This window comes from Zymoseptoria tritici, chromosome 20 (genome assembly GCF_000219625.1).
Source record: "Zymoseptoria tritici IPO323 chromosome 20, whole genome shotgun sequence".
NCBI classification, from domain to species: Eukaryota; Fungi; Ascomycota; class Dothideomycetes; order Mycosphaerellales; family Mycosphaerellaceae; genus Zymoseptoria; species Zymoseptoria tritici.
In genome coordinates, this window is record NC_018199.1 from 366,989 (window position 1) to 393,578 (window position 26,590).

At 49.0% G+C, this 26,590-nt stretch overlaps 3 protein-coding genes across 3 annotated transcripts; 1 reads left to right on the forward strand and 2 right to left on the reverse strand.

Annotated features, from left to right (window-relative positions):
* Window positions 1-11,577: 11,577 nt before the first annotated feature.
* Window positions 11,578-17,119, reverse strand: MYCGRDRAFT_98062 (uncharacterized protein; the record flags this gene model as incomplete). The annotated part of the gene is made up of 10 exons (XM_003846902.1): window positions 11,578-11,822; window positions 12,342-12,343; window positions 12,442-13,424; window positions 13,515-13,567; window positions 14,349-14,502; window positions 15,143-15,220; window positions 15,523-16,175; window positions 16,309-16,519; window positions 16,693-17,051; window positions 17,113-17,119. The coding sequence occupies 10 exons, from the start codon at window positions 17,117-17,119 to the stop codon at window positions 11,578-11,580; spliced, it is 2,745 nt and encodes a 914-aa protein (XP_003846950.1).
* Window positions 17,120-17,413: 294 nt separating this feature from the next.
* MYCGRDRAFT_98063 (uncharacterized protein) lies at window positions 17,414-18,136 on the forward strand (the record flags this gene model as incomplete). The annotated part of the gene is made up of 2 exons (XM_003846892.1): window positions 17,414-17,919; window positions 18,121-18,136. The coding sequence occupies 2 exons, from the start codon at window positions 17,414-17,416 to the stop codon at window positions 18,134-18,136; spliced, it is 522 nt and encodes a 173-aa protein (XP_003846940.1).
* A 1,149-nt stretch (window positions 18,137-19,285) lies between these two features.
* MYCGRDRAFT_98064 (uncharacterized protein) lies at window positions 19,286-21,148 on the reverse strand (the record flags this gene model as incomplete). Its single annotated transcript, XM_003846901.1, has 2 exons — window positions 19,286-20,622; window positions 20,887-21,148. 2 exons carry the CDS (start codon window positions 21,146-21,148, stop codon window positions 19,286-19,288), a joined length of 1,599 nt encoding a protein of 532 aa, XP_003846949.1.
* Between the last annotated feature and the right edge of the window lie 5,442 nt (window positions 21,149-26,590).

Below are 26,590 nucleotides of genomic sequence, written 5' to 3' on the forward strand. Positions count from 1 at the left end.
GAGAAGGAGAACGAGGAGGAGCCGCGGTGTACTGTGCTGGAACATGGTCTTCCGAGTCGGCAAGAGGTCTGCCGTATTGTAACAAGGAGCAGATGGAACGCTGTGAATCGTTTGGATACAGCGAGAAATCATCCAGAAGTGCTTGTTCTTCATGTCCAACCGTCTGGAGGAGACTTCTCATTATTCGTAATGTGACGCTGGGTGCAGGAGTCGAATGAATAGATGAGAAAGTTGTCGTTGATGGCAGCGTCAAGCACATCGTTCCTTGAAAAGAGTAATTTTCCCTTGTTCACCGTCCCGCAAGCGGAATTGACTTTGGATTGACTGTTGGTTTATGGAGGGATGGGCGAGAGAAACTGGCAGTCAAGGTTGAAGCCAACTTGGTAAGCTGAGCGCAGGGGCCGTTCCCGGGAAGCCACTCGTATCGGAAACACACAACTGTGCTGGATCGCCGTAGGTGAACCCACGTCCTTGGGCTCTTCACAGGCCGGGATTTCCTCGGAAGCTAGAACGTTGAGGATGAAATTCGCTGGAGAAAAGGATTCTTGCAAGGCGGTGCCTTAGTATCTGGCTGGCGATTTGATATGGCGATGTATGGTGCAAGAGGTAGCTGGTCCGCCATCCAGGGAAGAGGACAAAGGGCAGAGAGGAGTGCCGCCAGAACGGCGAAATTAGTATGCGCCGGCCAAGTCTGGCCACATGTAAGACGTCGCGCCGCAGAGGTTGCTGGACAAGAGGATCCGTAAGGGCGGGAGGGTGGAAGGGTGTAAGATGAATCTCAGCATTGTCGCTCGGCGCTCCAGCCGGACAAGGCGACCTCAGTGGCACAGTTCTTTTGTGACCTCGCCACCACCTTCTTCCGGTCTTCTTCACTAATGCGACCACTCTGGAGGAGACTTACTCCCAACCTTCGATCGGTCAAACAACCGCTTCTCCATAACCATCCACCGCAGCGCATCATTCATCTGTCGGTGCAGATCCAATCAATGGCACTGGAAGATCAATGAATTTGGTTCCACGGAGCTGATAAGACTGACGTCTTGGACTGGAGAGGCAATGGAAGGTATCGGGGTAGAACTGTTCAAGGTTGTCGGCAGATCGACCCGCGGGTGCGTCATCAACACGTGTCCTCGTCCTCCCTTCCACGTTTCCGCTCTGCCCCGCTCCCGCTGTCCACTTTGTCTGTGAAGTATGGAGGTACCACTGCTTCGCAGTCTGGTGGATGGCACCGGTACCGCTGGCCGGAGTTTGCACTTGAGGCAACTTCGTCTCCTCCTCAGCTCAACCCAGCAGCCGTTGCCTTCGTCTCCCCGTCGTCCTCCCCATCCATCGCGGTACTATTGAAACTGCCCAGTCATCCTCTCAGCATCTCGATCCCAACCCTCAGTTCACCCACAGGTTCAGGCCCATCTTCTCCGCACCTCCTCTTCACCATCAGACAGAGCGTGTGCATGATCTTTCTCATTAAGGAACAAGCACGTATGGCATTGAACGCAACGATGCAAAGATAGCTTCATTTGAAGGGTATGCCTCGTGATTGTACCGCATCCGGATTCAATTCTCCCGCCACCGCAGCTCCATTTTCCTGCCATGTCCATGATATATCAGTTCCCTCACGGATCGTATCTCCAGCACTGAGCTGATCCCGCATCTTTTCGCCGTCGTTCGGAATGGAACGCGTGCCCGAGTTTAGTTCCTCGTGACGGGTATGTCATCGTCGATGCGGAGGATGGTGAAAAGGAATTGGCGATCGGATCGCGATGAAGGAGCCGCGATGAAGACTGCGGTGTGGAGGGTCCAAAGGTTTGAGTTGGCTGGGTCTTGTTGCTCGTCGTCGTCGTAGTCGTGCTCGCGATTGTGATCGTCGCGGCGAATGTTGCGGTCGTCGTCTTTGGAGCCACTTGCCAGCTCCGATGCGGGAGAGTTGCGATCGTCGAGGAGCTCAATAGTGGTGTGAAATCCGATTTCGGGGGAGACTTCGATAGGTCGTCGGTGAGATGGCGAGTAAGGTCGTTGGCGAGATGGTGGGTGAGGTTGTTGGCGAGATGGTGGGTGAGTTTGTTGGCGAGATGGAGAAGGTGGGACGATGAGGTGGGTGAGAGGAGAGCATGACAGGCGGGCGGGACGGGAGGTGGTGCAGGGGTCGAAGTCGAGGTTGTCGCGCTGCCAAGCTGCGGGGTTTCCTGCTCCTACGGACGACTGGTAGAACAATAGCTACAAGAACTCGTACTCGGGTATGCTAAATTAACTCCCTCGTTCCCTTACCGCCGTAACCTTCTTAAGTTTTCTAGAGTTACTTCTGTATGTTATGCGGATTACCCTAACTTATATAATTATATATTAACTACTTTTTACGTATACTAGCTACTACTATATATATTTAGCCCTAGTCTGTACCTAAATGTAAAGATTGCCTCTATCCCTTCGAGTCGTTCTCTCTTATAGTAACATAGTTCCCTCTATATACCCGCTCTTATATAATCCTTTACTATACTAAATCTAAGCGGATAGCCTTATACTATTCCTCCTAAACTTTAGGAGGAATTAGTCCGATTATATAACGACGGCGCTAGTATAGCCGCCCTCTAGGAGGCCTATAGCGAGTTAAACCGTAAACCCTCTAAAAGGACAATCTATATAATACTTAAGGAAGGTAGTACTTACCCGCGACGCTCTTAATCCGTAGAGGATAGGTATAATAATCCTCTCCTTCGAACCCGAATCGCTATTCTTTTCTACTAGGAATGCCTTAAAGATACTATAATTATAGATATCCTAGCGGCGGAGGGTTAGTATATACCTTTATCTACCTTTATATAAATAAGGAAGAAGCTCGGTATAAAGAGAAGGCTTAAATAGAGCGAGGTAGACCGGCGGGAGGCGGAGTTTAAGAGGATAATTAAGGAGGAGTTAGATAAGGGTCGGCTCTTAGGATACGGTCGTAATCTGCTCTAGGCTTATTTTACGATAAAAGAAGACCGAATACTATTACTTAGTCGGTTAGTCTAGTAAAATCGATATATATATATTAAGACTCCTCTTACTAGCCGTATAGAGACCGCCTCTTTAAATATATAAAGGAACTAGACCCTATCGGCTTATATAATCGTACCTCGTTATTTACGCGCCGCCGTAGAACGTATACTATACCTAGACCCGACTTTTACTAGTTAATAGACGCTTATTATAAACTCGAGGATTTTAGCTTCTAAATCTACGTAGCTATTAATACGGAAACGAGGTATATCCTATAGATCTATTATAGATCCTCGTCTCGTATAATAGTATCTATACTCGCTTAGTATAGTCGGGCTACTATATACTATAGGAGAATACCTTACCTTATCCGAGTCGATAAAGGAAAGGAAATACTTCTCTTAGTAGACGGGCACTTCTAGTACACTCTACGTATAAGAGGACTAGAGACTATATTTATAGAATGCTTCTACTTTAGGACTAGTATACGGAATGTACGGATTAAGAGTTAGTAGTAATAGATAACCCGAGTAGGTCTAGGGTAATAGGGAGTAAGTCGAGATTTCGCCTAGTATAGCTTCTAGCCTAGCCGCCTATTAACGGCATATACTACTACCTTTGCTTATTCCGGTATTCTAAGCTTATATAATTACTAACGGAGCCTAGGACTACTTCTAGAGACTAGTAAAAGAAGGCTAGTATAGTAAGGTATTAAAGATAGATCGCATTTCTATAAAATTTATCTATATACTAATAATTCGAAAGTAACTATAGGGATTCGTCCGGACATAGAATAAACATAAGATCTATAGGTAACGGAACCGCCCGTACGTAGTACCTAGCCGCTCTTACGTATTATATAATTACTTATAGAGGCTAAATTAGGGCGACCTAATCGATACCGAGTATATTAAGGCCTTAAACGAGACGACTAAGGGCTAGAGTATAGTACCCCGATGCATTATATAAGTAGAGACTATACTAATAGGACTAACTAATAGAGATTTACGAGTATCTACCGAAAATAACGATTAAGTTTTATAAGGATATACTCCGGAGAGAAGGCTTTCCGAGTAGGCGAGTAGCGCCGGCGAACTTTATATAATTACTAGGTAAAGAGGAGTACGAGATCGCGTATACTCGGCTACGTTATAGGCTTTATTAACTATTAGACGGCAAGTAGGCTTCGTTAGAGGAGATACTAGCCCTACTCGGTAGTAGGAAGTAGAAGCCTACGTTAATAAGTAATAAGGTTCTTAACTTATATAAAGAGTATATAGAAGATAAGGATTAATTGCTAGAGCTAAACGAGCTTTTTAGAGATATAGTATAGCTAGACTTTAAAGGCGATAGAGTCGATAAGGAGGCGGTACCCGAAGAGTTTTACTAGGCCTACGTAGAGGACTAGGAAGACGAAGACGATTAAATACCCTATTAGCTATTATATAAGCTCGCGACGTTAAAGAACGTATAAACTAAAGCTAGTAAAGGCGCTATTCGACAATCTAATTTCTAAGAAATAAAGGAGTCTAAAAGAGGTATATATACTAACGTAATTTAGTTAGCTCTTAACCTAGTAGCGAGCTAGCCGAGTAGTAGCCCTACGTCTCTAATAAATACTAGGGGTACCCGGTAGGCGCTCGTTTCGACCCTTTTTATTCTACTATTGTCTACTTTTTAATATATAGAGAAGTCGATTTTTAAAACGCGCTACCGACGGAAAAGGCATTATATAAGCTAAGAAACTGCTGTTATAGAAGATTATAGCCGCGCTAAGGTCGAAACTACTAATCCTTTATGTTAGGGTAAGAGGAATCTAAAATTCCCCGGTAATTAGATAGACTTCTAAGAGTCTTTTTACCTAATAAAAACTTAATTCCGAGCCTATATAATTAATTATATACCGCCGGAATCGTAGGAACGCGCCTCCCCGCGACTAGCTAGTCTTACCGTTTTTTTCCTAGTTACTATAGTAGTTATTATATATATCTAGTCTAGTATCTACTACCTTTGTTATAGTTATGTTCGTACTTTATTATATAAGCCTATATCGTTTATAATACTACCTAAAAACCGCTCTACCTAGGTATACTCTTATCTAGGTGCACCTATAATTGTCTACGCTTAGTATTATAATAGTCTCCCTAAGTATCTATACTACTATAAATAGAACCCGGCACTACCTCCTAGCGCCTCGACTACTATTATATAAGACGATATCCTACCTCCGATACTATTAGTAGAGCTTAAAGGGCCTTAAGTAGTTAAGCTATCGGACGACTCGGAAGATACGGATATACTAGGAATCTCCTATAGGGACTACTTTTCGAGTATAATTCTATATAGATCGACTATTACGAAGGAGGCTCGGAAGCTAGTAGTCGAGAGGGACAATGCCGCTAGACCCCTTAGTCCTCTTTACGATACTAGAGGAAGGCCGCTATCCTTACGCGAATAAGAACTATTAGCGGCTTTAAATTAGGGCCGGAGACGCGTACATCTTATTATATAAGTCCTTATTAGCCGCTACGAGCTCGATAAGGATAATATAGACGCTATACCGTCGTTTAATTAGAAGGAAAAGAGTAAGTAATTCTTCTACTCTAAGATTAGATCTAGACCTACCTTTCCCTACAGCTTTCCTAATTTATATAATACTAATCCTATCTAATTAAGATCCGCTAGTCGCGTAGGACTTTCCCGACGTTAAACTCCCTAATATCGATATATTTATTTAAACCCTCTATTATAGCTTTAGCTAGATAAGCGACTACAACTATAACGATAATACGAGGATATATATTACGAATAAATATACTAAAGCGGGCGGCCTAGTCTCTATAAGCCTTAGAACTTAGCGTAATACTATACTCCTTCGTATCCTTAAGATTATAAGAGATAGCCGAGATAAGAAAAAAAGGACAGTATATTTATATATTTACTTTAAGTAACCTATACTATAGGGTCTTAATAAATTATATAACTTAAGAAACGGACTAAAAATTCGGACAAAAAGGAGATAAAGAAGGAGAAGAGAAAGGCCTAGGCGAAGGCTAAGGCTATAGAAACTAAACGGGTAAATTGTTTTAGGTATCTCTATATATTATATAAGCTAAGCTAACATCGTAAAAAGATATAGAACGACGTAAGCTCGAGTAAAGATAAATCTCGATAGTTTAAAACCCCCGTTAAAAAAGAGGTTAAATCTAAGCCTAAGACCGAGCCTATTTCCGAGGATCTTAGTAATACTAGCGTTAAACAAGAGAAAGAGGAACCTTTAGACCTATCTATAGTTAATGTAGGTACTTTAAATATAGTCTAAAAATTCGATTATACTAACATTTCTAGTAGGAAGAAACTAGTTTAAACGCTAGTCTTAGTACCTTCGGGTAGGGGGAGCCTAAGGTAAGTATATTATATAAGCTTAAAGTACTATACGATAGCTACTAATTTGTTAGATATAGTAGAATTCCGAGGTTAGCTAATCTAGTAGATAAGGATATTTAGAGCGACATAAACGTAGTATTTCTTAGGTTAGTATACCTATACCGGTAAGCAGTTTTAATAACATTTTTAACAATATACCGCTAGCGTATAGTATAAGGAAGGCTCGTCGTACAAGGGTCGATAATAACAACGCGTAGATACCTATAGCCTAGTTTACGGAGGAGTAAGTTATTAAACGTAGATTAACGTATTTTAGTATTTAATAACAAAAAAGTAACTAATAGATATTATATAAGCTTAAAATTACGGCTATAGGTTATATATCTTATAGGCATCTTATCGGCGATCTTATCTAAATCTCGTAATCTAGCTACCGAACATTCCGACTTACCTTAGCGAGTACGTAGCGCCGTTATAACTACTATATAGGGCTTTCGTAACTATTCCTAACTTATATAATACTTATAAGCTAATCGGAACAAACGATCGATAAGTATAAATATATATTACGTATTAAAGGCTTACCTTTAAGTAAAAGTTTATAAGGTTAGGGTTTAGGTTATTTCTTAAGTATAAGAAGACGAATATAGACCGATCCTATTTAAGTAAGGGGCCGTAATTATAGGAAAATATAGACATAAAAGGTCGAAAATACCTAATATATAGAATTATAAAACAAATTATAGAAATTTAAGAAAAAATATAAATCCTAATTAAGCGGTAATCTTAACTTATATAATAATAAAAGTTTATAGTAAAAAATAGATAGTAAAGCTCGCTACTTAACCTTTCGAAAATCGAATTTATTTAATATAGAAATCTTAAAGAAATACGTAAAGGCTAAAGTCTTAGTACGAAGGCTCTTATAGTAGTACTCTCCGCTTATACAAATTATTAAGTAGAAAAGAAAAATATATAATATTACTCGAGCTTATTATACCCTAGTAGAATTACGCCTTTCCTAGCTCCTTTCCCTTCTCCGTCTCTCTACTACCGTAAATCCTATTAGGTCCTCCGCTATACCTAGCGCTAGTACCGGAGCTTATACTTTCCGTCCTAACTTTATTATCCTCTCCGGCGCTAGTAGAGGTAAGTCCTTTACCGGCTCGAATCGCTTATCGAGCTCGTAAGAATTAGCTATATTATGCTACTTATAGTTACTATAATAGTTATAAAAGTAGCCCTTCTAGCGTATATAATACTAATTCTCGATTAGCCGTAGGTATTATATAAATATAGAATACTTAAACATACCTCGAAAGGTCCCGGCTAACTCTTATACTACTCGTATTCCTTCGCGTCTAGGACGATAGTACCGCTAGATATAATTATTAGTTAAGGCCTATAAACGAGTAGAAAAGAATTATACAAACCGGCTTTAAATAAGTAAAGCATCGATCTTACTCTTATAGTTATCGAGGCTTATAAAGCTAAAAGCTCGATCGCTCTCCTCCCTAAAAAACTAGATTACGATAAGGCGACCTATCTTTTTACGTACAGCTTCGAGCTGTTCGGGGTTAAGGTTATAGCCTACCTTTACTAACTATATTATATAAGGTTAGATTCGATAATATAGGAGGGAAAGCTAGTAGCAACTTATAGTATCCTCGGTTATATTAATCTTATTACTATATATTAGCTTTATATATTAGGGTACTATTATTAGGTCGTAGCAGATATTAATTTAGGAGAATAGATTATATAAGTTAAGAATATAGATAGAGCGGAGGAAAGTGTTATAGCGAAGGGTATTAAAGATATTAAGTAATATCTAAGAGGAGGTAGAATAGGTAACTAGTATCGCTATATATACTAGTATATAAAGTAGTAAACAAGTATACGAGCGGCTTATAACTATAAAGAGTTATTCTAGTAAGCGCAAATAGAGAAGTAAGTAACTAAATAATAAGGTCTATATAATTAAATTTAGAGGTTTAATAAATAAGTATATAATACCTAGGTAAGGATTCTAACCCTACTAAATAATATTTAGACTGCCGGCGAATAGGTAGACAGCATTATATAAGTTATAGTAAAGGCCGGCAATACTATAGATAGGACATTTTCCTATTCTTTTATATATATCCTAGTAGAAAGATTAAGGAGAATCCCGAATTTTAAAGAAGGAAGTTAATAAAGATATAGTAATTATAAACGATTATATAATCTTAATATATAAAGAAGATAAAGAAGATCGTATTATATAAGCGTAGAATAAGACGCGAAGTAATAAAATTAACGACTTCGAAATAAAATATATACCTAAAGAAAATCTCGGAAGAGCTCGAGAAGCTTAGAAGTCCGCCCTTAAATAGAAACTCCCGCCGGTTAATCGAGGCGTAACTTATATAAAAGAAAAGATATCGCTTTTGCTTACTAAAACTTATACTTCTTAAGTATAACCTATTTCTAATCTACCCTATATTAAGCTTTTAAACTCGACTCCTATATCGATCTCTACTTAGCCTCGGTTCGCTACGCGTACCGTACGATCGCTCGACTACGCGCGCTTCTTCTACTTAGCCTCCGCCCGCGCTTTCTCGGCTACGATATTCTCGGTATTATGTTAGTAAAGAAGCTTATTACTAAGCTATATATAGTTACTATATACGCTATTAAGGTAGCCCTTCTAGCTCGTATAAGCCTAATTCTCGATTAGCTATAGGTATTATATAAGTAGAGAATATATAAATATACTAGGAAAGGCCCTAGGGGCTTCGTCTATAACTAATTACTCTACGAATTTTTCTTCTACGCTTCTAGTTTTAGGGTACTATAGTAGGGGTCGTATTCGTCCCCCTCTAAGCTCTCGTCCTCGGCGCTAGTAGGCTCGGTAGTATAGTTCTCTATACTACTATATAATTATTAGCGGTCGTAAAAGAGTTAAAAAGGATTATATAAACCGGCTTTATATAAGTAAGGCGTCGACGTAGTTCTAGTAGTTAAGGATTTTCTCTATTAATTTCTCCTACTTAGGGCGAATAAGGACGCGACTACTATTATCTACCTTTATTATATTATCCCGCTAGATACGAGTTAGGATAAAATCTATACGTTCTAACTATATTATATAAGATTAGATTTAATAATACGGAAGAGAAAGTCTATAGTAACTTACGTTATCTCCGCTTACGTTAAAGCGTAAGAACTAGTCGTTATCTACTTTAATAAGGTACTTCGCTAGGACTTTAACGCTTACTATAATTATTAATTTAGGAGTATAGATTGTATAAGTTAAGGTTGTTAATAACAAATAGGAAGAGCGGATAGAGAAAGGTATTAAGGTAGTTAATTATTATTAAGTAATAAGCGTAAGGGATAAATACTTCGCGTAACTATCGCGGCTACCTAAGCTATCTAAGTAGCGATTAGAGTAATCGCGTAATTGTACATATTGCGAAGTAAACGCGGCGGTAAACTAGCAGTAAGGTATATATAAGGTAAGATAGCTAGTAATATATAAATATATACCTAAAGGATTAAAATGCATAAGACCGTAATTGGAATTAGTCACTAACGATAGCAATTTAACTTAAATACATATTGTACAAGGCGCGGGAAGGCTTCCCGAGTAGTGTGGAAGTATCGCGTATGCATTAACCGGAGTATACTATTTCGAGTTGTTGCAGCTATTGTTCTACCAGTCGTCCGTATGCTCCCCGCACTCCGCACACATCTCCACTACGCAATGCGCCATACCACCGTCTTCTCCGCCCTCTTCGACTCTCCCGCAATGACACCGCCACTCCTCCATGCGTGTGCGGTATGCGCGCCTTCTTCCTCGACTTCGAAGACGACCAGCTCGCCACCTTCTTTCCCGACCTTCTAACTTCCTCCTTGCACACAACACATCTACTCCTACTCACGCTGCGTCTTGGTTGCCGATCAGCTGCTATCCATCCACATCCCCAGGACAAACCATCGAGACCACTCTGCACGTCAAAATAGCATCTGATTGACCGGAACGGTACAACAACCATCACTCCAGCCTTACCTTACGCGAGCGATCGCATTTGTCCAGACACGAACACACCGAGCCTATCCGACCACGATATGAACTGTCGACCACGAGTGAGGGCAAGATACGTCAGGAGAAGACGGCACACATTAAGGAAAGGCTGGCACGAAATACAGAACGGAATACGAAGGCTACATGAGCGGCTGGACGGTTCGGCAAGGTGGGCAAGCGCCAAGAAGCGCAGAGAACAGAAAGGCAGAAGGAGTACATCAATACTAGCGAAACGATGGCCGAGAGCCAGGAGAAGCCATCGTCTAGAGCCGTCCGCAGCTTTGTCCTTGCATAGAGTTCAATCCATCTCATTCTCCCGTCTCCCACGGAGGGTATCGAAGGTCTAGCAGAAAGGTGTCTTCGATTGCATTCGCCACCAATCTCAAGCCAGCCGGGCTTCTGGACGCTAATATCTCACAAGGAGTTTGCTTTCCTCGGCGTTCATTGGGAGACAAGACTGGATCGCATGGAGGTTGCCTTAACTAACTTCCAGAGCGCGAGAACATGGACGTCTTGGGAGAGTCGTCCCGACATGTGCTGGCTATGCACGATCAAAGTGTCTCATCCGACCCAAGTCGGATGTGTGCTGTGTCGGCCACACCACTCCATTATGATACTTACTCGATCTCAAACCCACACATTCGCGCAAAGGCTGACCGCTCCGTCTTGCCATCTATGCTCTTCCCAGTGTCAGCCGCCTTCCCCGACAGAGACGACCCGGTTGTGTAGACACCACTTTTTGGAATGTCGTCGACAACAACGTCAAACACGATTCCTCAACGTTGTGTCTTCTACGAGAGCGAACCTAGTTTCTTGCACACGACATTCTTCTCAATCGCTTCAAAGTCTGGAGACCGCGATGAAAACGATGTAGAATCGTTTCCTACACTCCTACGGCAAGCTGATGGGCGATGCTTTCGAACTTGAGATAACACATGTCTCAGTTCTCAGCTATCAGATTGACAAACTAAAGGAGTACAAGGACGATGGAAGTCGGCACGAACATCAGCCTGTAGGGAGCACCAACCAGCATCCTCCTCTTGCATCGCCTCCTCCAAAGCTCGACTTCAACAACGTCCAACATCAGTCACGACGAGCCGCCGGTGGCTCGATCTCGAGCGAACCACCTCCATCGGCCCCTACATCTACTCCCGCGAACACAGCGTCGCGATCACCTCTCGCTTCGATCTCTTCCATGGCGCTGACAGACCGACACCCTCAACGCGGACTTCTCGGCGACCCGGGGAGATGGAGGAGAGTGCAACATTGCTAGGAATCCGTTGTGGCATGGTGGCTGGATCGGCCATTGGGGCAAAGCACTGCACTGTCTGCGGGATAGCGAGAGAAGGTACCGGCGGTGCGAGGATTTGCGATCCGAAATCGCGAGAGGCTACAAGAAGGTTTGAGGAATCGTGGGATCGAAGTTTCAAGGCCTGGAAATGTGTTTGAGGCTGGAGGTCGGGCCGGTCGCGGTAGTAGGGGACAAGTAAGTATCTACACGCCGGCCCTATTTCTGGCACGCTACTCGGTGCAGTCATCCTCTCTCTTCGTGCCCCATCTCTAACGAAGGTCAAGCTCCTCCTGCTTCTCCGACTTGACCCAGCTAACTTCGCTGTGGACCCGGTTTGGGATCGTACAGGTCTTGGCCCGAATCAGCGGTAGAGCGGGCCAATTACTCCGCCGGTGTTGGTGCAGGAGAGTGTTCCAAGCCGATCGCTGCCAAAGCGTGCAAGAAAGAGGAAGAAGAATGCTGTGCGGGTGTGGATCCGCAGCGTCTTGGAGGGGACTCTCCGCGTCTGGATCAGTACAGACAGCTCTCGGACTTCAGCAGATTAGACGCCAATGAAGAGTCCTGCGACAAGTACTAATACAAAGCTACTTTACAAGACTTGACATCCGATCGACTTACTACTACACTCACATTACAACGTACATGGGCAAATGGCGATTCCCCAACTCGGCAACCCCCACCCGACGCATTACCTTCCATCTTCCCTTTTCTCTCTCACAGATATCCCTCTGCCTCGGCCTTCTTCCTCAGTCGATCCAGCTCTCTCTGGAACACGAAATTCCCATTTGCCGATCCTCGGCACATCTTGTCGTACACTTTCGCCATCATCGCTGAGGTGTAGACGTGAAACTCGCATACTTGTGGTGGTTGAGTATGTCGAGCCGCCGCCGCCGCCGGAGATTGAGAATGCTGGGTTCCATCACCGGTGGGCTGTTGGTGAGCTTCCGCTGAGGGGGAGATGTGAAGAGTCGGGGTGTTGTTGATGGGCTCCGATGCACATGGTCTGGTTCCTCCTGCTGCTGGGACAATGGGTGGATGGCCATGATTGTTATTGTTGTTGATGCAGGTCCATTCGATCGGCGGCGGTGAAGGCGGATGGATTTGTCCGGATGGAGTGTTGACGAAGGGAGAGAGGGGCGGGAGTGTGCTCGCTCGTATCATGGGCGGTGGTGACGATGGCAGGTGGGAAACGAGATGCGAGTTTTGTACCAGACTCGTCCAGACGGTGTCGTCGTCCAGCGTGTATGAGGAGTTGGAGGAAGGCAGAGAGAGGCATGCGCTCGACCAGTCGTCGAATGATTCGTCTGGGAGGTCTTGGTCGAAGTGTCCATCCGATGGCGGGGCGCTTGGGCTTTGTTGTACCAGACTCGTCCAGGCGTCGTCGTCCAGCGTGTACGAAGAGTCGAACGAAGGCAGAGAGGAGAAATTGGCGCTCCACCAGTTGAACGATTCGTCTTGAAAATTCCGGTTAAGCTCCGAATCGGCCGATGTGGTAAGAGACGACATTCTCAATCGATGGGAGACGACGACGACGACGATGCTGATGTATGCGTTGTCGAACTGTCGACGACGAGGTGGTGGTGCATATCGCTGCATCGTTGCGGCGACACGCTCCGTCACGTCGCGCTCGCGTGTGTTGACAGAATTGCCATCATCACCATTGCAATCACCGTCGACCCCATCCGTCCTTGTGGCGATTCCCTTCCGACGGGAGCTTGGATCATTACTTCGGAGAGCGAGCACGTCCCGTTTGAGGTCGCGCTACAAACGAGCAGCAGACTCCGTCCTCACGCGCTTTGACGGTCCATGGTCTCGTTCGACACTCCGAGGTGGTTTCCTCCCAGCTGTGAGGTCCAAGCATAGTTTGGATGGTCCAAACTCTACGATGAGCGGAATTTCCCAACTGGGAAAGAGGAAGTGTATGAGCCTTTCTGCTAAGACTACTACGGTAGTACCTTAATCTGAACTCACCTTATCCATCCCGGCGAGGTGGGTGGGGATCTACTGGGGAACGGTTCATGCACTGGTATCCGAAACCTGCACGAACCACGGATACGGAATCGACGCGAACGAGGCGGGACGGGATGGCGGGATTTTCCTCCGCGCCGGATGACTAAGGCTTCAAGCTGAAAACTTTCCCGTCTCTCCAGGGCAAGATTGAAACCCCTTCCAGCCACCTCGTCGCCTCGCCAGGAGCTCCCGAGACTCAACTGCATCGCCGCGATGCCAGTACACGCCATCCGATGTCGATCCAAGACGGGAATCCGCATGTACACGGACGTGCGGCAAAATAATAACAAGGCACGATGAGGCATACCCGAGATTGGTCGACACCGGTTGGGGATTGAGGGGAGATTCAATGCCGTTTGGGGATATCATTGGAGACACGAGGTCGATTGGGGTCGTAAAGGAAGTTCCTAGACCGATTGGGGATATGAAGGGAGACCCAGGGTCGAATGGGGTCGTGAAGGAATATCCTACGCCGATTGGGGCCATGCCATGCTCGGTCATAATGCTGAATGGTCATGTCGGGTGCTCCTCTCCATCGCCCTCCTTGACTGTCAATCCAAACCTCGCAAGCCATCTCGCAGAGCGCCATCACTACCCACCCATACGAGCACGTACAAGTCAACTCCACCAACCATGTCATCAACGCCGACCTGCCCGCCAGCACCACGCAAGCCTCGCTTCTCGGCGACGAGAACACTTCATCTTCTCGTGTCGCGGCCACACCCTCCATCGTCGCCTTCCTTCCGAATCGCGAAGCAGACTCGTGGTCCTTCGCGGTTCAGTCAAGTATTGGAAGGCCTCAAGAACGCTGCCGAGTTGGAGAGATGCGATCGGAATGTGTGTATCAGCTGTCCTCGTTCACCAGATCAGTTCTAATTATCGGCAGACGGACCACTGAAAGGAGGAGGACCACATCACCTGCGTTCTTTACGCCACACCATCACCATCATCATCATCCGACATCACTTCACCTCGCACTCTTCTCAGCTGCGTTTTCTGGACTCCCCTTCGACCACCCTCAGCAAACAATCGACACACATGCAGAAATGAGGAGGACTGGGAATTGGATATACTTGTGGTGGTTTGTGGAATATGGATATGTTTGGGATACTTTAGTGAGACAAAGGCCAAAATGACGGAGTAGATGAAGTCGCATTGAGTGGATGAAGAGATATCACAGTTCGACTGGGTAGACACACTACAAATACATCTCCCACTGCTATTCAAAGACATCTCCACTCTAATACCTCAAACACTACCCACCACCGTGACATTTTTCCCACGTAGAGAGGGATCGAAGCAGCAAACTCTCCTCCACCTCCAGCCACAAGCTACAAACAGTCTGCAACAGCACAAGAAGTTTGCCGAAGCACGAGTACAGTAATGGGCAACCCTACGAGTCTACATACGACCTCTTCGTGTCTGGATGAGTCTCCGTCATGGCCCTGCCGGGCATGGTGAACGAGCTTGAGGACGGACATTGGAGGCTACATTGCGTTGTATCACGTCTCTTGCGGCGCGTGATTGCCGAACGGCTCAAGGGAGATGTTTAACGGTATGAGTTGTGATACAAGAGCTATGCTGCAACCATCTCTCTCTCTCTGACCGGACGAGCAAGTACCTTTGCGTAGTCTCTGCTGCATACTCAAGCATGGCAATTTCGTAAACGTTGAATCCTGTCCACAGCCCAAAGCTGTATCCACGACGCCTACCGTAATGGCTCCTCCTCCTCCTCCTCCGAATTGTGCCCTGCCTTGATTACGGTCCGAAAAAGCTCCATCCATCACACCTCTCGAAACGTCTCCTCCTCCGAATCGTGCGTCACGAGATTCGCCAACGACTGACTCAAATACTCGTGTCCCGCTTCCAGCCGCTCATGCCTCCGATGCAGACTGTTCGGATTCGTCGTCGAAGTCGTTTGGCGGCGGATCTCTTCGATCAGGGACGCTGTGTCGCACTGGCGGTCGACCAGTTCTTGTTCATGCTGGAGCAGGGCCTGCAAGATCTCGTGGACGACGTCTTCATACATGCGGTGCAGGCGTGGTAGAGTATGGTTTTTGACATACAAAGTCAGCCCTTGTAGAGTGTTGCCCTCGCTCTGTACGTTGAGTTCCGATATGATGGCGTTCAGACGGCTGGCGTCGTGGTCGCGAAAACTGCGGATTTTGTCGACGAGGTCGTCGACTTCCTGGTCGATGGTCGTGGCGGACCGCGCGTGGATGACATCTTCGTACATGCGGTGGAGGCGTGGCAGGGTATGGTTCTTGAGATGCAAAAACAGCCCTTGTGGACTGTTGCCCTCGGTCTGTACCTCGAGTTCCGATATGATGGTGTGCAGACGGCTGATATCGTGGTCGCGAAAACTGCGGATTTGGTCGATGAGGTGGATGACCTGATGATGCAATTTTTCATTGATAGTCGTGGCGTAGCGGGTCTCGTGGTCTGTGAGATTGCGGTCATTTGGGTCGGGTCCGGAGGATTGAGGTCGAGCTTGATCAGTTGGTGGGCTGGAGACTTGTGGCGTGGGAGGAGCCGAGATGAAGAGCTCTTCCGATGGCGAGGATGGAGAACCCACCCTCGATGTGGAGTACGGAGAAAGTTCTCTTGATGGTGATGTCGATGGTGATGTCGATGGTGATGTCGATGGTGATGTCGATGGCGAAAGTGGCGAGACCGGAGGAGGCTTCGAGGCCGATCCGGAAGGTAGAGTTGGAGTGCGTGGGGTGGGTGGGCGTGGGCAGGGCGACAAACGCGTGGGGCCAGACATGATCATCGTTGTTGACCGCCTCGGGATGCAACGAGAAGAACGTCCGGCCAAGGCGTTGGCCGGATCGTCAAAATATCCATTTCTGGAGAACTCCATCATCGTAGCGGCGGCAACCCGGCCATCGGCTCCAACATGTCTATTCGCTTGCATGGGAACCCGGATGTGCGAGCGGATGAATCGGTAGATGCACACCAGGACCAAATGTGCTGGCTCTCGGCCGAACGATAAGTCTACAAACTCTCGGACGAGATCCATCGATTCGGAGGTATTCGGCATGCGTTGCTCGCAGAGCTCGCGGGCGTTACAGAAGGCGATAATGTCTCTCGAGAGCTCTGGAAGATCTTTCCATGCAATCGGTCCAGGACCAGCTGGTCTGGCCAGGCTTCCAAAAGTCAGGTTTCCGAAATAGCATTCCGAGCTGGAGGATTCTCGAAGAACGGGCTGGCTCTCATCCAGAGTGCGACTGGGATCGTTCAAGATGGCGTAGTTCTGGAGGCGATAGCGTTGGCAAATGGTGTCTGGACGAAGCCAATGGAGAGGGACGTTGACGGCTGTTCCAAGTCAGTCGATTGAAGAGGGATTTCACGGAGCGAGGGGATGAGTTTGACGAACCAACCATTGTTGTTGTACCTTACTTTGGCAAGTCGAGAGATGGAAAAGTCCAGAAGCAGGACAGACTTTATATGTCTCGTCCTTCCACGAAGTGCTGTGAGGCGGTGTGTGTGTGTGTGTGTGCAAAGTGCTGTGCAAAGCCGCCGTGCCCCGCCTTGTGCAACATGGAGTGAATGCAATGGAAGGCTTGGATTTGTTTGTTGTTGTTTGCATGGTGCTGTGCATCATTGATCCCGCCCTGCCCGATGAACATGAACATGAACATGATCCACCCTTCCGACGACTCCATCCGACCACCGCCATGGCCTCCTCCCGTCGTTCCATCGACGGCATCCTCCGCCACACACATGAAATGCATCAGCAGCTACGAGATCAACTCCTGCAAGATGGCGCCGACGCCGTCCGCCCTCGCTCCGACTCCAGCAGTCACTTCTACCTCTCTGCCTCGGGAGCGTGGGAGTTTCGACCACACCACCCCGATCCGTTGCCTCGACGTCCAACGCAGTCTCGTCGACCTCCGTCCTCTCGCCCGAGGTCGCAACGACCGAAATCAGAACCACACCCACAACCCTCGACTCCACTCACCATGTCCTCGCCGCACTTCCCTACTGGAGACACGGCGGCAACTGCTCGGCCCAACAAGATCCGGAAGTTGAACAATCACCGGCGGGAGACCAGCGCCGAGCATACTACTGGAGGGATGCCGGTCGAGAAATCCGGATCAACGCCCGCTGCAGAGGTTGCAGATGCGACACACGGTAATGGGACGAAGGGACGTAGAGGCGGAAGCGGAAGCGATGAGAATTGGTATGTCGGGCTCTGGAAGAGTCTGTTCCGGTCTCAGTGAAGGAAGGGTTTGGTTAGGATACACGAAATGCTTGAAGGAAGGACCTGAAGAGACGAAGCTGCTGGTTGGTTGGGTGTGGAGGGCGGGGTGTCCGTTTCAAGATTCCAGATACTGTACTCGGATCATTCAGGAGGATTGCATGAACTGCGTTGGATGCGTAGTGTTTGGACACCGTGAACCTGAAATGCCGTGAATACTGTGAATGCGAGAAAACAAACCCATCGATCGAGCGCTTCTGCCGTATTTTACAGGCAGTCGTCAGTCACGCCTTCAAGCTTCTCAGCCGGCGTCGCCTCTCTTCCAGGTCCACCCCTTCTCCCAATGCCACCTCCTCATCCACCTCTCTCTGTACTCCCGCATCCAGGTATACGATGCCTACTCCATCTACCCTGCCATCGCCCGCTGCTCGCAACATCTGAACATCCTTCAGCCGCAGTTCCTGCACCATCTTCCCATTCCGCAGCTCCGTTGATCCGAGCTCGCGCACACGATCCAGGTCGTGGCGGTGGGCAAAGTACCATCCGGTCCGGAGGAATGGGCTGGAGGAGTGATGGATGAGGGTATCGAGGGTGTGGTCGAGAATCTCGGTGGGGGTGGATGAGGTTTGCGAGGCGGATTGTTGTTCTCGCTTGACGGATTGTTCTCCCTCGACGGATTGTTCTCCCTCGACGGACTGTTCTCCCTTGACGGACTGTTCTCTCTCTTATTTGATAGACTTTCGGTCCTGCACGATGGTCTGATCGGTGTGGGACTCAGCCAGCTTGCCGAACGCAAGTAGCAGTTCCTCGGGAAGCTCAGCCGAGGGAACTGAAACGGACATACTGTCTGTCTGTATGCACTTTTGCGTTGATCTCGACGGGATTGAAACCTTACAGCGGACACTGGCAGCTCGTATACGGGATTTTGTCGAGTGCTTTTTCCAGCCAGATGTTTGTTCGCCCGTCCGTCGGCAACCATGATGAATCGGAGAATAAGGGTTGAGCCCGGTCGTGTAACCAGAACAGCCAATGGATATTCATGTGAGTTCCTCCCCACCGTGACTTGGGCCCGCTGCATACACCGCCTGGGGAGAGTCGCGGCCGCTACTACACCGTAGGCAGCTAGTAGGTCGTCTTGCGCGGAAAGCCCTGAGGCATTTGTGAAGAGTGCGTAGTGCTCTAGAGCTTTTCATCGCTGACTTGGATCCGGTTGGCGAGGACTAGCATGGATGCATAGGTCTCACGAAGCCTTGTCGAGAAGAGTTGATCTTGGAAAATTGACAGGACGGATGTGCTCTGGTTACAGGAGGAAGATGAAAAGGCGAACACCTACCGATCCATTGGGCGTTCACGTATAGGCGACTTTGAAATTGTCACACCAGACCATAGTCTTTTTCTCCTCCAAATTCTCCTCCTCCCAATTCTCCTCCTCCTGCTTCTTTTTCTTACTCACCTCTTTCTCTTCCACCTCCTGCTTCTCTTCCAAAATTCCCTCCTCCTCGCTCCACGTACCGACCCAATTGCCTCCCAGATCCCGCTTCGGTGCCCACTCGAACGCTACACATCTCCTCTCCTTCCACTCCTCCGGCACAACCATCGGACCCACCCCTCGTCCCTCTTCCCTACCACCACGACTTCGCTTCTTCTCCCACTCTTTCCTCGTCCTCGAACTCATCCTTGAAGTGTCTAGCACCCCCGGCCACCCCAACAATGACTCCTTCTCCCTGGGATGTATTAGGTCGACCGCTGGTGGGATCCAGGAGCCCGCCGCGTACCATTCTGCGATGAAATCGTCGTTTCCGCTTCGGCTGCCGCGGACATGCGGTGAAACTTGGACCAGCTGCCTCGAGGGCCGAGCGCAGTGCTGCCACGTCTCGAGCTGGAAGCGTCGAATGGCGAGTCTCCGGATTTCACGGGTCGTGTGGCGATCAAATTCGTGGAAGTGGCTGATGATGGCGGGTTGCCAGACGGAAGTTATCCGGCGGAGGATCACGACTTCGCGGCTGGCGAGAGTGAGTCGATCGAAGGATTCAGATGTTGGGTCTGAAGCGAGATTGGATGTGAAGTCCTTTGTGGACCGGGAGCGGAGGTGCGTAAGGAAGGAGGTGTAGCCTTCGAGCTCGGCGGCGGCCACGGTGAGGGTGGCGGCGTACAGAATTAGGCGAAACTCGATGCGGCGGAGGTGGACAAGGAGAGCAGTCATGGAAGGGTCGGAGAGGTACGAGGGATTCGCATCAAGGATTGGTGCGAGTTGTGAGACTGTTTCATGGAGCAGACGTTGGCGGGGTTCAACATGGGTAGAGAGGACGACCAGGGGGATTTCGGGGGAGTAACGTCGGAGGTGGTGGTCGATCGAGCGGTTCCATGTGCGGAGCATATCCACTGCCCAGGCGAGGGGATGAGCGCGGTAGAAGAACTGACAATCTATGTACCGCTTGAGAAATGTGAATACCGAGGCCCAGTCGAATGCAGTGGCCTCGTTGCATTGATCAAATTTGTGCAGCGCAGCGTGCGGCCACAGGGCGACGGAGCGATGAGAGAAGGGGCCCGCAATCGTATCGTTCAACTTATCCAAGTCTGTAAATGTGTCGCGAACAATACGGCGGAGGTTCAAATCGAGCGGCCCAAGGTGAGCAGATCCAAGGGCGTAGAGGCTTTGGAGGGCAGGTTCAATCGCGTCGCTCTCTTTGGGGTCCACCAAGAAGAAGTCAGCTCGGGTGATGTGGCTTGGTTCCTCGTTAGAGGCGCGAGCATAGATGGCGACCAGCTTGTCCACGGTCGGAAGGTATGCACAGGGCGGGGACCAGATTTGTGATGGCGAAACCCGAGGAGCCGTCGCAGGTCCAGAGGGTAGAAAAAGCAGACCAGCGTGCCAGATGACGAAGATGGAGAAGATGAGGCAGATGATTGCAACTACACCGATTATGATACAGCAGCAGAAACACGCACCTCTCTCACCCCTGCCGTCGTCGTCGGGATCGTCCTCGTCGTCGGGATCGTCCTCGTCGTCGGGATCGTCCTCGTCGGCGGGATCGTTCTCGTCGTCAGGATCTGATCCCGACGATGACGAGAAAGATGAAGAAGTATATGTTGATGTGGACGTCGAGGATGGTGAGAATGAGGAGCTGCCATGACTTGATGGAGGAGGCGAAGTATTCTCCCCGTTGGTGGTCCGCGCCGCGGCCGCGACCATTGCTCTCGTTCGTGCCATGTTCTTACTACCAACGAAGGAGAAGAAGCACGACAAACACGGAACCCTACCTTTGCCTGCATAGACGAAAACTAGCTAGCGTTGTGGAATGCTAACAAGTACGTCGGCACGATACATTCCGAAGGATTATAGTAAACTGTCACGGGGTGCAGTCGGAGTACTGCTCTGGAGACATCTGAGCATGGTCTCTAGCAGTCGAATGCTGCCATGCGAAAAGCTATCAGCACGAGTCTCGTTGACAATGAAAATAGGAAGCACGTGTCGAACCTTGTGCCAGAGTCCTAGCGCTTCCTTTTCCGGGTGCACTCCAGTCCAAAGTCCACATCATGCGCCGCCGCCACCGCCGTTTGGAGGTTGAACTTCTTGTCGAGGTGTGCAAGTTGCGCGGCGAACTCCTTGTTCAAAAGCAACTCCATTTTCATGCACTGTCAGTGTGAATGACTTTTCCGCGCTCGGCTCTGGGTGCACGTTGCCGACCTGTCTGAGCCAGTCCAAAGGCCTTACTGAGCTATCCAATTGGTATGAGCAACCCACTCGGTAATAGCGACGAGCGATATGTACAAAGCGCAGGGTGATGACGCTGTCGAATTCCCGAAGTAGGACGTCTTCGCCTTCGTCGTCGCCTCTGTAGCCTTTCAGTTCGTCTGCTCAAACCTGGGCGTAAGCAGGCGAGTAGTCGGAAAGGGCTTTCGATTACTCGTTCCGATTGATAGCAGATTTGTTGGCAGTCGACCCAGTGTCGGTGGGCTTCGCGATAGCCATCTCGTCTAACGTCTTCGACGGCTTCATGGTCATGTTGGACCTTTCCAGGCAAAGCGATGATCATGTTAGGCTGTATGTCTTCGGGTTTCCCAAACCTATCTTCTGCCCTTCAATAGACGTCGCACGCAGACGACCCGCCCCAACTGGTCGAGTGCGTCCTTGAAGCCCAACATCGGCTTGGAACGGATGGGTGCAAGGGAAGTGGGAGAAATGGCTTCCAATATCCCGGCCACAATGCTCACCTCTCGTCCTCAACTGAGCTGGATCTCTCTTCGGAATTTCAGTCTTTGGTAGGTCGGGCCAAAGGCTGAAGTCGCTAAGCGGGCGGTACACCATCGAGTCGGGAGCTCCAATGGCTTCGTGTTAGGTAAGAGCTTTTCAATGAGGGGACTCTTGTACCTGCACTGGTCCTCCCGGTCGAAGTCCGGTAGCGGCGTTCGGAATTGCGTCGTGCAAGGGAGGGGTTTGGACGAAGGACTTGCTGAGGTGGCGACGTCTTCCGTCGTGCTGTCTGATCGGCTGGTGCAGAGTAACACTTTCTCAGCAATGAGATGATTGTGTTGGTGCCAATGGTGCGTGCTGGCGAGTGCGGGTTGACGGTCGGTTGGAAGCGAGCCGTCGGTCTCGATCTATCTGCGTATCTATCCGGCTGTCGAAAAGCCTGGTGTTGGCACTCACTAAGTAAGGCTACTGGTAGGATCGTGGAAGGCGAGGCTGTGTGGGTTGTGGGCTGCGGCGGCTGAATGTGATCGGAATGAGGTAGGGGAGAAGTCTTGCATCGTCCACCAGTGAGTAAGTAACGGGGTGGTGATGTAGGTGAGAAAAGAAAAGGAATTCTAAAGGAAAGAAGGCGGGAATCGTTGGTGATAAAGGCAATGTGACGGGCAATGTAAAGGGCAAAGTCAAAGTCAGGGTCAGGGGTAGGATTCGGGATGGCAGGAGAACTTCCACGCCATGCAGATAGTTATGCATACATACCTGAGCTTCAGAGTCGAAGATTGAGGTACAAAACTTACTTTGCTATTCGGAGAATGAGCTAAGCATCTGCTAGGTATCGCATAGAAGAAACTGTGCCTGGGAAGTTTTGACACGGCAGAATCGAGTATGTCAGCGCTGACTTCTCGATTCGAGATCGGTAAACGTGGACAACTTGCGCCTTCGAGCAGAGAGATCTGCACGAATTCCAGACTTTATGTCGAGGGCAGGGATATCCTCCATGGCCAAACAGATATGACTTAACGAACTCGCCTCTTTCAGAAAGCCACCGAGGTCACTCGTGATGTACAGCCCGGTATGAAATTTGATCTCCGCTCAATTCGCGTGTATGTGCTGATGCTGTCCTCTTTTCCATGCATGCTCGATTTGGTGCCTTGAATTGCGACTGAATCGTTCGTTCGGTGTAGTGGGAGGCTCTCTGGATGTTGCTTTGTTGGGCGTTGCATAGCTTTCTATGCTGATATTAGCTACGCGGTGTCATAGGCGTTGTAGCACTCCAACCTCCTCGTGATCGGACTCGAGCGCAGCCAAGTCCTCGCGAGTCCCGGAGAACTCGCTCTCCTCTACACCCTCACCGACAGAGTATTAGTGAATGACAGCGCCCTTGCTGTCCATGAGGTTGAACTTGTGGACTTGCTGCACATGAGGTCGAACTTGTGGGAGAATGGACCAGGCCTGAGCAATGGCAGTGGCGTTGGAGAAGACGCAATTGCACACGGGGCGGTTGACCTTGGCGAGGCCGCCGTTTGTCACGTTTTGCGGTTACTGGTAGCAGATACCGATCTTGCTGTTCGCTCCGAGGCCGCCCAGGCACGATCGCTGTCGCGAAAAGTGGTGTCGGGACCGTCGTCGCTTGCTCGTTGCTCGACAGGAAGCGTGTTTTCTTAGCGTCGTCGGACCAGGCGGAGATGTTCCAAGTGGGACATCAGAGTCGAAAACGGGACGGGGAGGGAAGAGGGATCCTGGATTTGTCGACAGTTGTCGTCGAGAAGTGTCGCGGGTGTGGTGGTGAAGTGGGGAATAACAACATTGCAACCTAAGGTAAGTGACTTTTACGTGTACCGTAAGTTGCAGTATGGCAATTCCGCAGAGCGGGGTTCTCGCCGGCTGCACTGGCTTAAATAAGTCTAGCGCCTGGCTAGAACTACAGCCGAAGGAGCCTACCAGATTGGTGCACTCGAGTTACCCTTTGACGAGGACACTATCGAACGGGACCGCTCCGAGCACCAAAATCGTGAACATTCAACCCCGACCGCATGCTCGGATTTGCCCACACGCTTCTCATTGCAATTGTCCACTGCATCGTCACCAAACCCCGACCGTTTCTCCGCCGAGAAGAAAAATCCTTGAGACGACGACTACTGCCGCCAGCAGCCTTCACCATCGCCGTTTGACTACACGTTCCGGAGCTTCTGCAATCGGACCCTCTGTCTATATCGCTCCCGACACAACACACAGCTTCGCACAGACAGACCTCAAAGAAGTACGCTGGGCCGGAGAATTCGAGAACAGGTAGCTAAGAAGGGCGACGAAGGCGAAGAGGAAGATGCGGATCCAGGCGAATATCACAGCAGAGTACTCGTAGGAGTTGAACACCACTGAGATGAACATCTCGCCAGGTCGAACTGCAAGACGACGTTGGTGGACATGTCGTGCTACTCAATACCAGAGACAAGAGGAATATGCGAGCACATGCAAACCGGCGTTAAGCTACAGCAATTTCGCCGAAACGAAGCTCAGCCAGCGCAATGAGAAGCCGTGTACGCCGATGCCGAGGACCTGGCCGACGATTTGAAATGGGAAAGGTCGTGGAAGCCAAGGAAGCGGCATTGAAGAGTCTCAACAAGCAGACCGGAGGAATGAAGAGAGTACACAAGAATGGAGAGAAGACGACGAGCGCTGACGAGATCGGTATGTTTCAACGAGCGTCCACAGGAAACATCCAACAAGTAACAGGTGGGTGATGAATTGTCAGCTTTGGAGAGCGAATCGAAAGTCAGGAGACGTTTTGTGAGGCGCGGAGGATATCAGGGCGCTGCAGCTCCTATGATTGCACCGCGAGTGGCTCTGAGATCACACCTACTAGCCTTGACGATGCTGATCCAACCAATCCGGTTCCAGGCCCAGCATGGTCGAGTGAAGCGCGACAGGCTCAACCCCTGACTGGGATCTCCTTTCAGTCAGCTTGACGACTATAATCATTGCCGGCAGCAGTACTGTGATAGGTGATGGCTGGAACGAATGCCCTGACCGGCTGAAACTCGCTGGTGCCGACAAGTCCACGCGAACGTCTGCAAGATTGTACATCCGGTACCATCGAACGCTCCGCTCTCATCATTGTAGAGCTCAGTATCTTCGCTCGGCACCTCTACTCATCTGACCAGGCCGCTGGGATCGCTCGCTGAAAGATCAAGAGCTTAGCACAAGGCCGGCCTTTGCAGAGCTTGCTTTGGTCCGGAACAATCAAGCTTGCTAGTTCGTGGAGGGACTCCCTTTCAAAGATGATGTCGTGGTGGAGCACGTACGAGAATGTGGCCAAGGAGACGTCTCTCAAGAAGATTGAGTAACTTCCGATGGTGGGCGGACTTCTTCTCCTACTCTCACTTTCTATGCTGCGCCGGCTTCCTGTATTCGCCAGTGGAGTACAGACGGGGGTTCAATTTCGTTTGTTAGAGTCTCCTTCGCAAGCCATCGATTCCCCACATCACCACTGTACCCTCCTTCAACAGAATCTACCACCCAAGCAATTGCCATATCTCGCCCTTGAACCAGTCCTGCACTTCTGGCTCCTTTTTCCTCGGCGACGTAACCGACACAGCAGGCTTCACCGGCATCTTGGGGCAATGAGCCAGCGGATCACTCTCGTCCACGACTTCCGTACCGAATCGGAATGTGCCTTGACATTCGTCGCTCGCCAGTCGACATTGCCGGTGCCTGAGCGTTTTGTCTCAGGCCTGAACTGCCTCGACCGAATATGTGCATCGAGGTAAGAACTCGACACTTCTCGCCCACGTCAACGCCAACGCCCCGTTCGTCTTGCAGTCAGCCGCGAGACAACATCTTCTTAGCAAGCTTGGGCCTGTCTCGAACTATACCTTCCACAACTGCTACATCGTTCCCAAACGCCTCCTCCATCACCGTCACCTTCAGAGATTCGAAGGACAAGTCTTCCTTTTTAGCCTCCTGCTTGACCGCCCAAACTCTTTCCCCATTACCTGAAAGGCAGCCAAGCAGGTCACTCAGTCTCTTCCGCAGCAGCAGATCTCAAACGCCTCCTCCATTGCCGCCGCTCTCAAAGGAGCCGAACGAATGGCGGGTCTTCGCCTACGGCTCGCGGTCTCAGTCTCCGCATCATCGACCGTGCCTCTCTAACTAAGATCCATGATCTGAAGGAAAATGTCCTCTTTGCCAGCTCTGTTATCTCGCGTTCGCGGACAAACTGGGTGTGTCAATTACGGCGCCCAAACCTGGCATCGACCGAACGAATCTGCATGCGTGATACAGATCCCGTCGGATCCGACATCGCAAACTTCGCTACATGGCAGAGCAATCCTGCTATCAGGCTCCTTCGGCTCCTTCGGCTCTTGCCTCTCTCACGCCTGCCGGTCCTCTCCAGTGCGCCCGCAATGACGGGAGCGTTGCGTCCACATCGATGCAGTGTAATAGTCCTGGAAGCCAGCTCTT